The 13,633-nt window shown below is 33.8% G+C and overlaps 1 protein-coding gene across 1 annotated transcript; it reads left to right on the top strand.

Annotated features, from left to right (window-relative positions):
• Positions 1–337: 337 nt before the first annotated feature.
• LOC115918107 (aminoacylase-1-like) lies at positions 338–12,897 on the top strand. Its single transcript, XM_031000098.1, has 15 exons — positions 338–503; positions 1,173–1,237; positions 1,599–1,703; positions 2,304–2,375; positions 3,176–3,198; positions 4,343–4,419; positions 4,734–4,823; positions 5,357–5,413; positions 6,232–6,389; positions 6,737–6,882; positions 7,958–8,012; positions 8,526–8,648; positions 9,312–9,380; positions 9,856–9,932; positions 10,871–12,897. The coding sequence occupies exons 1-15, from the start codon at positions 395–397 to the stop codon at positions 11,079–11,081; spliced, it is 1,437 nt and encodes a 478-aa protein (XP_030855958.1). The 5' UTR covers positions 338–394; the 3' UTR covers positions 11,082–12,897.
• The last annotated feature ends 736 nt before the right edge of the window (positions 12,898–13,633 follow it).

The raw sequence follows: 13,633 nt of genomic DNA, 5'->3' as shown, positions 1-13,633 counted from the left end.
CATCTCCGTATCCTTGGGAGAGGTCGATCGTAGTTTACAGTATTAGGTTTTGTGTGTCAAACCAAGGAGTTTTAATCGACAATCCTACCTCCTTGTTCAAACAGTACTTCGCTTGGGCTTGGCCCTAAATGTTGACCTGGCCTAGATGGCCTGGATTAATAACTGTATGAACTTTGAACTCTAAATCTATAGATCTGAGAGTGAGATCGAGATAGATGACAATGCCGTGCAGGCAAAGCAGAGTGTAGGCATACACACGTTGGTAGTATAAATATAGGCTGCTTCATCTCATGTGTGCGTGTTGTAAACAGCATCGTGGTTAGAATGAGATTAAGCTAATCTGAAAAGACACAGAATTACTCAATATTAACTTGTCTTGAGACTTGACATAAACATGGCAGCACAAACTACAGTCCAGCATGAGCAAGGAGCCGAAGATCCTGCCGTTACCAACTTTAGACGATACCTTCGCATCAAGACTGTGGAACCTGATCCAGACTATGGTGAGCTTTATAATACATGTACAGACAAATTTGTCTGCTAATTCGCGCTTGGAAGAGTCTTTTGAGTTTTGCATGATGCTCCCCTCCAAGATGGATTCTGATTTTGGTGAAGCCAGAAGTAGTCTCAGGGAGTCAGCGGAAGATAATCCCTGAATAATATTTTTGTTGTCTAATTTACATAGAAGATTTGCAACAAAATACAAATTAATGACTAATGTATATTATTATTATAGAATATTTAGTGCTGCCTGATTAGCCGCCAAAATGTTGGTAATTGAAACTAATTATTAGACCCAGCATCATTCAACAGTGGTTTCAAATGATTTCGAATCTGATTCCAAGCCTCACCTTGAATTTTACCTCAAGATGTATTTCCATTTAGTTCAAATATTGTTCCCAGATATAAGTTCCCAATTGATTAGAAACAATATCTTTCATAGCATGTATGCAAACAAGTGGAGTTACAAAATAAAGTGTTAGATAAAAGTTTTTGTTTGGGTATGTACTGCTATTTTAAAATGATCATACTATTATTATTATTATTATTTGTTTTCATTGCTGTTTAAGTAATTAATCCACACAAAATCAGTGTGACTTTATGGATATAAAATTTTACCAATATTGTTTCTTCAATAATTGATCTGTTTTTTTCTCCTTTTGATCAAACAGCTGGAGCAATAGAATTTTTGAAAGAGATGGCCGGGGAAATGGGATTACCAGTACAGTGCATTGAGGTTTGTTCATTTATTTTTCATTTAAAGTTTTTAATTACTTTAGAAGTGTGGGCTTTTTTGATGCTCCGTACCTCGGAATGTTACAAGTAAAGCAATATGTTTGGCAGAAATGTACTTAAGGGGACAAATTTATGTTTATGGAGCTTAATGCATTACCCTATGAACCTTGCTATATGAAGTTAAATTGGCAATCTTATAGTAAATTTTTGCCCATTCTGCATGCATTATGTTTCTGACTAGACTATTTTGTTGTTGATGTTATTGTTTCAGATTGCACATAAGTATATCATATCAATCATATCAATATGAAAATACAATATGTTTTGTAAAGTGTTATGACAGTCTTTATTTGCATTTGCAGGTGCATCCTGGGAAGACTATTGTCATCATCACATGGGAAGGAACTGACCCCACCCTCAAGAGCATCATTCTCAACTCACACATAGATGTTGTTCCAGCCTCTGCAGTAAGTTTACCATATGAGATTAAAAGTAGGATCATCTAGGTCTGTGATTTAAGTTGAAAGATTTGATGAGGACACCAACCTTTGTATGAAACCTTTGGGAATTTTTGGAAACAAAAGACCAGTTTACTAATTAAGATTGCATACTTATTCATAAACGAAAGATTATTTTTACTACCAGTACCTGAAAGCTCAATTGTTAGAGGTGCTGTCTGATTTACAAACAGTAAATGTATGAATCTAAATTCCATCTCTCATTCCTTGGAGATGCAATTAAGCATAATAGTGCATTGAATAGTTGTCACCAGAGTATATCTTTATGACAGTATGAAATTAACTCAAGAAGGTTTGAATGGCAAACTTGACAGATGTAAATTACAAGAATAACTTGGTGATTTATAGCAATCATTATTGCAAGTGAGATGATGGTGACAAAATATTCTTTTACCTTATGATAAACAGTTAATGTACTTTACGTAGACTATCCGCTAAAGGGAGTTGACACTTGCGAACAGAGACACATGATTTAACAGTACTTACATTCATTGATCAAGTATTCTAAATATTTTCTTTTGTTACTTCTGTTTATTTTTCTCCTAACAGGACCATTGGAAATGTGATCCATTTGAAGCTAAGAAAATGGAAAATGGGGACATTTATGCTAGAGGCACCCAGGTCAGATTTAAAAAAAAAATCATCCCATAAACTTCAAATCATTTCAAAGTGTCACTCTTTATGAATTGTGAAAAGATCATGTCAAGTAATTACTATCCTTTGACACAGAAAGACTTACCAGTAGACAAAATTCCTAGCTTTTGAGGACTTCCTACACTTCTGTCTTGATTTATACAATGCAAAGCCATCCATCCCCTCCTAAAACACACACGCACACGCACACACACACACACGCACACACACACACGCACACACACACACGCACACGTTCTCACATCAGGGCCTTTGTGGGGCACCTGATTGTGGGGTATTTCTGTGCGTTCCAGATATACCTTGTGGTCCCCTACTAGTGGGGTATGTACAACCTGGCGATAACAACCCGGCGGTGTGCTTACGATGTTACCATAAAAAAGTGTGCAAGTTTTAGCACACGCTCACAAAAAGTCATTTATGGGGTACCACTTCTAATGCCCCGCAGGGCATAGGACACCGAATATACAGTCATTTGAAAGACTTTACTCTGTGGGGTCCTGAAAAAATACCCCACAAAGTAAAAATGCCTCACAAGGGGTATGTGAAGCGCACATAAAACCCCACACGAATGCTGAGGCGAGAGCACACACACACACACACACACACACACAGGGGATCATGACTTCAATCAATTTTGGAACATTTCTCATGTAATTATGAATATATTAGATAAAAATCTTAAGGAAAATTTCAAAATTGAATACTAATGTATCTATATTTGATTGTATTTATAATCTTTGTATTCTGCTTGCTACTATTTTTTTTAGGACATGAAGTGTGTTGGAATTCAGTAAGTATACCATTTCAATATCTTGTATTCACAAGCTTCAGTTAAGTATGCTTGTTCCACAGCTGTACATTTATTTCCCAATGCTATGTCAATTACTGTGTTTATGGAAATCATCTATTGCTTGCTATATCAATGATACACATATTGCTACATGATTTTGTCAGGGACTTATCACCAAAGAATATTTTATTCTTAATGTCAATTCAGATCCATGCCATTCTTATATATTACAATCAAAATATCAGTTTCAAATATTACTTCTGTAAAGAGACGTATGCACACACTTCTGTTTGTTCCATGTACTTGATTTGAGGGTTGATTTTGTACATATTACCTGTACACAAGTTGTTTTAATATACCAGTAGATGAAATGTCCCGACCATTTAATGAATTGTGGGTGAAATAGACCTCCAAGGTATGAATGGGGTGAAAATTTGTTTGCTTTGTAATCGCCCAGTTTCTATTTTATGATGGTATAATCATATTCTTACACATTTAAAGTATAAAATAGAATAATAGATGATCAAAACTTGTGCCAACTCTCAGCAAAGCTCATAGTCCACAGGCCCATATAACATTTTGCTTTATTCTATTCTTTATTTTAATTTGCTTCATTTTATTGAAGTATTTGTATTTAAGATTATATACCTATATGTCAATATTTGATATACAGTGTAAGTATAAACGTAAGTAGTGAGCTGTATTTTATCCATCATTTGACCTTAATTTGCTTCTACCATACATAAAAATATCACTATTTAAAGTTCTTATCCAAAATGGCTACTGATTGCAAAACATGTGTGAACTCGGTCTTGATTAAATAAGCTCCTTCATTTAATACAAAGAAAAAGGAGATATTGCGTCTTTTATGGTTTCATGTCAACCTTGTCATCATGTCCGTTTTTATCGCTTCTTGTGGTTGTTTGCTATATGCTTTGTCCATTTTGATATTTATATGATTTTCCAAAATTATGTTATTATTAGTGTTTTTGCAGGGATATGGCATGGCTTTTCTGGACTTACTGTGTTTGAAGGAAGTGTTTACAAACTCTGCTAATTATTTGCTGTTCTAACATATATTTTTCATCAGCGTCAATATTTAACCTCTGAAATCTTTGACTCTGAATCTTCTTCCTAAACACAGGTACTTGGAGGCGATCCGGAGGCTGATCAAGAAAGGGCAACGATTGCTTCGCACAGTCCACATGCTTTTTGTCCCAGGTATATTAACGATTTAAGTGTTTTTTATACCCGTCAGTCTTTTTTAATGTTTTGTTAAGCTATAAAGATCGATACAGTGACAGAGTACACAAAAATGGGTTTTGAACTGTTTTGTAGAAAAGTGATTTTTTTTTCCTTCTCAAGAAATGTAGCCCCCCCCCCCTTTTTTTTTTAAATACAAAATAATGGATCCACCCCTGTTCATTAGACCTCTTTGAGTCTGACCATGGTTTTAGTACAATAAAACTCTTGCTAAAAATGAATGATGTGAATTAAAGGAATATATGTTTTTAACATAATTATTCTGTTAACAGATGAAGAACTTGGAGGATTCAAGGGAATGAAGCTGTTTGTTCAGACACCTCAATTTCAGAAACTCAACATGGGGTTTGGACTAGATGAAGGTATGCTCCTCATGTACATTCTGTAAGGGACGTGATTACGGCTTTATTTTGTACTGAATCAACAGGGGGAGGGTTTCGATTAAAAAACAAACAATAGGATACACCTATAGTGTCAAGCACTGCATATGATGTAAAATATAATGTGTCCTAACATGAGCGTTAATCCAACTACAATGCTGATACCTGCACTCAGCAAAACCCAAAAGTGAACAATCTTAATTGTTCAAAGTTTTCATATAAACTTTCAATGAAAAACAGATATGAAATTAAGAAAAATTAAAACTCTACCATCATCAATTAAGATCAAGTTTTGAACTCCTCAACAAGAAACACATTCCGTGTTTAGTAAGAGTGATCAATGAACAAATATTAAAGATACCAATACTAATCCTATATCTTAGGATTCATTGCAAGTAAACTAATCCTCTTACTAAAATATAATGATGTGAGACGGTGCTAACGATAGCATGGATAACTTCATGATGGGCATGGTTTATCTTTACTTTTTCTTTTACTAATTTTTATATATATAGGTCTTGCCAACCCAACAGAAAAGTTTACATTGTTCTATGGAGAAAGAGCAACATGGTGTAAGTATCAATAGTAATAATATTGATATTGATTTTGTACAGCTATAATCATACAATATTTGTATACACATCCTAATGCACAGAGCTTTGGAAATTATTACCTTTGGCTTGAATTCTAGAAGCACCTGTTATCAGCACATAATGTATTTTAAGGAATTCATTCTACCTGTACATATAGTACCCATTACTGCACCTGGGTTGAGAGTGGCAAATGTAGACAATGTCTTTCCAAAGGACATTAGTGCTGTGATGGGGCCAAATATTTCACAACCCCAGCCAAAAGTTCATACCACTTGACTATGTCACTTTTGCAATATATAAAATAAAAACCATGTCCAGCTAATTTCTAATTAGTATGTACAAATATGAGCATAGAACGATCAAATCCAGTGAAAAAAGCCCCTCACTCCCAACTGTGTATTGATTACCAAGAAATCAATCGTCATCTACATTTGAACCAAATACAAAACCCATGGATACCTGTTGTAAAGTATGTTCTAACTTCTAGCAACAGGCTGGGGGCAGCCCCCCCCCCCCACACTTTCAAAAGCTGTGTAATAACATCATCATCTTTCATTAAATTGAAGTCAGCATTTTCACACTTAGTAGAGGCTACTGACTCTTTTTACCGGTTCATCATCTTCCCTTCTCAACACTTGTACCATTTGCCACCCACCCCCCTTTCCCCTACTCTAATATGCATTAAAATACCCCTCTCCGACACCTGAATCTTAAAAGTTTGTTTAAAATGTTGACTGCAATTGTGTTTCAACCTTTTTAGAAATTAATATAACTTTGATATATATTCTTGTCGCCAGGGATCGATGTGATTTGCACTGGAGATCCTGGTCATGCTTCAAAGTTTGTAGAAGACACAGCTGCAGAAAAGGCAGTAAGTTATAATGAAGAAATATTTCTTTTAGAATTGGGTAAATTATGCTTTATCTTTACCAATAACTTTGGTGTTTTACTTGTGGTATAGAATATATGTATCAGATTAGGATATTATCTTTAAAGCAATGCATTAACATTGAACTTTTCTGTGCAGCTAAATTTTGATGTTGTTTGTATTAATCTTTGGGGGAAAAGAATAGCTTGGCTTTCTTTTTGTACATGGAATTCAAAATGAGTTCACAAATTGTACAGTTTGATTTTAAGAAATCGTGTTTTAGGGAAAATGAACTATATGAAATGATTGAAATTCATGATATTCATTTTGATATAGAGTTGTTGTTGTTTTTGTTTTTTTAACTTTGTTGCATTGTAAGTGCTTCATGTAGGTAAACAAATTCAGGTGTGTTGAAAAAATGATGAGAATGAAAAATGGAATTTCCTAGATTCATTGTGGATTATAGAGTCAATAGTACTAAGTCAATATGCCTCTCATCATTTTGTTTTTTTAAATATTTTTGTTTGCAGCGGAGAGTCATGAATGCATTCCTGGGCTATAGAGATGAAGAAATGAAGAGGTACAAATCCGAATGGTTTATTCATTGTTTACTACATCATGTACGTGTTAACCTTTATTGTTAGAAATTAATCTCTAAAGTGAAACCAGGCTAATAACTAGTTGATTTTTATCTAACATAAATCGTTTGCCAGAATTTGCTCCTCACGGCACACAAAGAGTTAAGATGATAATATTAGAAGTTCAAGTAAAAAAAATTAATGTCAGTGGAATGATGATTTACATTAGTGAATGATTTAATCACAAGTGTAGGAGTGTTTATGTATCAATTAACTATAAATGAGTTACCTGCTGTAATTTGTGCACTCTTCGTACGAAATAATACAATCCATTCTTATTCCACTCGCCAATGTAACCTATTTCACCTTCCCCTTACACGAACTTTGTTTGCTCAAAAAAATATCACTTTTACGGGCCCTAAACTTTGGAATGACCTCCCCATTGAATTCACAGAATCAACCTCACTATATTCGTTCAAGCGCAAGCTGAAATGTCATCTCCTAAGCAATTACGCTTTAATGGTAGAAGAAGCATGATGTTACTTTTAATAATTACTGTCGATGTTCAAACTGAATGTTTCTTTTAGTTTGCTGTTGTTACCCTGTGAATTGCCATTGCGTACGGGTAGTGAAAATGTTATATAAATATTGCTAAGTGTATGAATATTGTTTATTTTTCTTCATAATAAGTTTCAACTTAATTAAATTACGTTTTTTTTTAATATACACAAGACTATGTCATTGTTGTAACTTCCGGAGCCTATGACCTACAAGCATTGCTTTCTCTTTAGGCTCCATCATATTTCTTCCCTTATTCAACTTAGTCTTATGTATCATTCTTTTTTTTTTTGTATAAACGCATCCTAAAATGAGTTCAAAATGTAACATGCTATATGTAATGATGTACTATACAACATGTGAGAAATATGAAAATAAACTGAAACTGAACTGAACTGAACTGAAGTATTGTAATATTTGGTTCCCTCTAGACATTTTAGTGTCAGACAATGAATGTAAACATATGCCTAATGTTTAGTACACATTTTAGTATATGCATGTTTTCTATCCTATTGACAGGTTGAGTACAGAAAAATTGGGAGATATTCAGACTGTGAATTTGGTGCGAATGTCGGTAAGTCCATAATCTAGGAACAAAGTATAACTAGCAATTTATCAGAGGGATTCGAGTTTGCAATTTCCAGATATTTTGATAAAGATTTGCTTTATTTTTCATAATTTGTTTTATACTGTAATATATTAGTAGGGGCATTGATTCAAGGGTATATTGGTCCCCCCCCCCCCCCCCCCCCCGTTACAAGTATTCACTTTAAACTTGATCAATCTAAAACTATATTGAAATCCCTGCCAACATGTATGGTACTTCAAACTTTCATTTTGATATGAAACCTGTGTTTTAAAGAAATTGTTATTGTGATGATTATGTTTTTTCATAACCAAACACCTCTTAACATACGGTAACCTAAAACCACATTCCAACTCTTAATTACCCTAACCCTTATCTTTGATGAATAAATAAAGCTTGCCTAAAATGTGGCCAGAGTAAGTGTAGGGTCATCCTTTGGACACATGACCAAAGAGGACACTCATCAGTAAAAGTCATTTTATCCACACTAAATGTATATAGCTGCTACCTTTCAAAAATCTTTTTTCTTTTATGTTATCCCAGGGAGGTGTGGCTAACAACATTGTTCCTATTGAACTGAGACTGCGCTTTGATCTCCGACTCTCCCCACAGCAAACACCAGAGGTAGAGAATCAAATGATTGACCACTACTTTTTATATAAATTAAATGCTTTATTCTGTCTTTCCTTCTTTCATAGTTTCTCTACTTTCTCCTTATTTTTTTCCATATTTTTTTCAGTTATCACCCCCATTCCTTTCGTCTCGAGCATTTTTTCTTCTTCTTTCTCATGTATAATGTTGTTTCTTTCTGTGACTTCACTGAATTTGCTTATCTTTCCATTTATCCCTTTCCCATATCTTTTCTCTCCATTCAATGAATTCCAAAGGTTGTTCTTCTTCATTTGCATTAATCTGCCCCAAAAATAATTGCATATTTGGTTCGGAATAATTTATTCACTGTTTTATGATTTTGATTAAAATGTAAATGGTACGATAGAGAATTACATGATAATTCTACAATAAAAACAATTAGCTGTAAACAATTCAGGATGCTCGTTGTATATTTGGGAACGAATGTTTAAAAATGTAGTACTTTCAAGTTCCATTAGTCTTGATCAAAGATACTTTTGTATGAATTGTTTCCTCCGAACAATTAAACTCCAGCAAAAAATAATTTCTCTTTTTCTTTCTTCCTAAATAATCTGTGCATGTTTTCTGTAACTATATCTGAAGACTGTGCTTTGATTTGATTCACATTTGAAATTTTCCATCTTAAATCACTTGTAGTTTCTTGAGAACAAGATCAAGGAAATGATAGCATCTGCAGGGGAAGGTGTGTCCTTTGAGTGGATCAGGGTAAGAACTCACTATACTGTATTATCTTTAATAGCTCAGCCCATCTTGAAGCCGGAGATCTAGGTGCAATTGATCCCATTAGGACTTGATTCAGATAATCATTATTCATTATAAAAGTCAATGATTTGATGATTTACAGTAATTTCTGATGAATCACAACAAGTCAGGGCATCATAACAGGTCCACCTGTCCAGCACATATTGTGTTTTCTTAAGCACTTTTACTCAAGCTAGCCATTGGATTATTTGCAATTTTGCAAAACAAGAGAACGATGATGGGCTAGCTAGTATAGATTAACTAGCATAGTGTAATAACCTAGCAAAACTACTTCATGTGATCTTTTCAATGTTGATTTCCTTGCTATTGTCTTAATATCTTCTGATTTATATAATGGCCTGAATAACTAACAGTCTAACTATGTAATTTAGTAAATTATCTGACTGAATAAGGTTTTCGTTTGCTCTTTGCTTTATAGAAAGGAGTCTGCTACTCAACACCTCTGGATGACAAAAATGTCTGGTGGCAAACCTTCAAAAAAGTTTGTGATGAGAAGTAAGTATTCACCAAGAAATGTTGCCCCCTCCCACACCTTAATTACCACATCCCCTCCTATTTGACCTCCAAATCAGACCAAAAAATTCTGCTGTAGTTTTATTATTGCAAACTTGTCTTTGGGGAACTTGCAAGCAGTCACACTTTCACATTGTACAAATGTGTTTCTGTTTTATATATTTCTTTTAGAATGAATTTATTTTGGAATCAATGGCTCTGTTCCTTGACATCATCAAGATCATAACATAAAAATGTTGTAATAAAAAAACAATATATATTCCGACTTCACATATAATTCATGGTATATAATTTGTACAAGTATGTTAATTTTAACTTTCATGTTTGAACAGGCCTCTGGTTTATTCTTTCTATCATTCATGGCGAATTCATCATATATGTAGGCCTACTATATCAAGGTCCCTTGAGATATATAACATTTGTTCTGTATATCCACAGTCAATACATATATATTGTATACTGCTATTTGCAGATTTTCAAGAACATATTCAACAAAATAATAGCCCTTTTGCTACAAAGGGGTACAAAATGTTCTCTGAATATACCCCTATTTTTTGCTTATCAAGTACATATTCACAATAAGTACCCTATATTCACAAAATTTGACTGATGTTATACAAGTTGCAGATTCCTTATGAAACACATGACTCTTTTTAAGTGGAGTTTCTTCCTCTTTAAAACAAAAATAATCTTTATTTTTGGTCAAATTTTTGGTCATTAAAATGTTCGCGATCATCGAAAAAAATTACCCCTTTTTGAGAAATTTCTATCAGTCGATATGAAATAAAAGCACTGTGATATTATTATCCCAATGCAGTGACTTCAAATAGAACAAAATGCTTATTGCCTGTATTATTCAATTACTCTCATATACCTTCAGTATATAGCACCATCTTTCTGTTTTCCCTTTATCTCAACAGAAAGCTGGAATTGGAAACTGGGGTGTTTCAAGCAGCGACCGATAGCTGCTACATCCGAGCTTTGGGGATTCCTGTTATCGGATTCTCACCCATCAATAATACTCCCATACTTCTTCATGATCACAATGAATACCTTAATGAAGGCGTCTTCTTACGAGGCATCAACATCTATGAATCTCTCATTTCAGCCATAGCCAATGTGCCTGAGTAGTTGCTGCCTTGTTGCCCATGCCAGCACTATCATCAAACATTTTAGTATCAGAATTATGTACGTGTATTCATACTTTATTATTAGAAACACTATCTCTACTGAAATTCCAGTCTATAGTATTATCTCATTACACCTCAAAACATAATATACGGTAATCCTCATTTTCACTGATGTTTACTTTGTTCATTGTGCATCTAAATTCTAAATGAAATGTATTTACTATTGTCAGTAATAGTTACAGGGGCAAATGAGTAGCTTTACAAAGATTTTCTTCAGAAAATGTGGAGAAAACTGACAAAGTTTTTTCATGAACATGTGTGCATAATGGTATATGTAATTTCCCAGCTCCCTAGGAGTTTGTTATAATGAGGTTATACTGTACTTTCTTTGGAAGACTGGTCTGGATTTAAAAAAAAAACAGTTGTATGTCTGATCTTATAACATGTAAATCCACACTCAAGAATAGTTTTACCAATTCTCATGATTTTTGGTGAACACTGCAACATTAAAGAAAAGGCTGCCGATCACAATAAATTAGAGGTTTACCATCCGTATTTATTACTGCATACCGACTCTAACAAGATGCCAGCCATGAAGGGGAGACAATCGACTCTTTAAAAAAATGTATAATTTTTAAAATCTCTCACAGAGAGTGACATAAAACTATGGCACTGGCCTTTACCTTTAAGCATGTGTTCATTGTTTAGCACGTTAGCACCATCTTTCTTTTCTCCTCTGTAAAATAGAAAGCTGGAATTAGAGACACAGGTGTGCCCAGGTGCAACCGATGCAAGCTATATCCGTTCTTTGGGAATCCCTGTTTTAGGATTCTCACCCATGCCTACCACTCCCATACTTCTTCATGATCACAATGAATACCTTAATGAAGGCGTCTTTCTCCGAGGAATCAACATCTATGAATCCATCATTCCAGCTTTAGCTAGTGTTCCTTAGTGTGTTGATGCTTTGTACCCATAGCTACAACCCCAGCAATATCATCCAATACTACTGTACGAGAGCCTTAATTGTATGTGCGATACACACATATACGAGTTGCTTTTGATAGTATATACTCATTTGTAATACTAATTGCCTTGGCCTTTACCAAGACAAATTTCTTCATGGTATTGAGATATCTCGAATGGCATCCCTATAGCTCATGCCCCAAAACACGAGTATTGATATGATACAACAGTGATATAATAACGACGTATTAAAAACTGTTATCATTGCAATTTTTTTTTTAATGGCCTTTTCGTTCTTAATGGATCGATTGAGTTACTGAGGAAGGATACAAGCTTTAGAATTTAAAGGAATAGAATATCTGGGGTAATTAAAGCATGTTCATTTGTTATACCCAGTATTGCATTTATATATTTGTCTTATTAAAGTTACAAACCATGAATTTTTGTCCATTCTATAGTCATTTTCAAACTTGTGCGAGATCAAATTTAAGATAAATCCATTTGGGACAATCCTGTCCAGATTGTAGACATTTTCAATACCACATTAATCTAAATTGAAAAGTATGAAAATATTATCAAGAGACTGATACTGCTTGATAACAAAATATGTACTATTTTGCCAACATTTGTACCCATATCTACCTATTTTGTATATTTATTAATCATATAATATCTATATTTTGAAAAATTGCCAAGTGTGTGTATATACTTGCCCATCCTATTTTTATCAGGGGATTTTGATTTGTGTAATGGAAAGCAATATGTGTTTAATTTGTTGTTTGACTATGTTATTTGAGGTGAATTACATACAAATAAATGCTGATACACATATATAATAAATGTTTCTACCAGATAAGCCAATGTTTTTTTATTTTTTATTTTTGTCTTCCCAGAAATAGTATGTTTTGTTCTAGTTAATCATATTCATATCCCTTCTCTGTCTCTGTCTCTCTCTCTCTTAATGTCATATACATGTAGTAGACCAAGTAACTTGTATTCTTATTTCAAGCATTCTTTATGAAAAAGAAATGTTTAATAGAAAACAGCCAACGTTCATATACATATGGATATATGTAACTCCAGAAAACTCCTAACAAGTGCACCATTTTACTTGTGGTTCGAAGAAGGAACATCCATACATTTGAATACATTAATAAGCTTGTCTAGAAATAGTTCAAAAGATTCAAAAAGAAAAGAGATACAAAATTCCATTTTTTTTTTCTTGAAACATCTTCTTTTTTGTCTTTTACTTTACACAAGGATTCAAAGTAAACAATACTATAGGTAAACATTCATCAACACATGTCTGTAATTACAGAACACCATATTAAAAGAATTTAGTTGACCCTTGCATTGCAAATCAAGTCGATGGAAATACATTTGAACACTATTTAGGTACAAAATGTGTTTTTACGCATCTTGGATATTGATTCTTACGTTGTAAAGACTGTCTTATGAAAGTAACTCCATTATCAAAAGAATTTATTTGACCCTTGCATTGCAAATCAAATCGCTGGAAAATACATTAGAAAACTATTTAGATACAACATATGTTTGTAGTGAAGACCATCTTATGGAGCCCAAAGC

This window comes from Strongylocentrotus purpuratus, unplaced genomic scaffold (assembly GCF_000002235.5).
Source record: "Strongylocentrotus purpuratus isolate Spur 01 unplaced genomic scaffold, Spur_5.0 spur5_scaffold_6, whole genome shotgun sequence".
Lineage (NCBI taxonomy): Eukaryota > Metazoa > Echinodermata > Echinoidea > Camarodonta > Strongylocentrotidae > Strongylocentrotus > Strongylocentrotus purpuratus.
The sequence above is the reverse complement of the archived record's forward strand: the minus strand, read 5'-3'. Positions and strand labels throughout refer to the sequence as shown.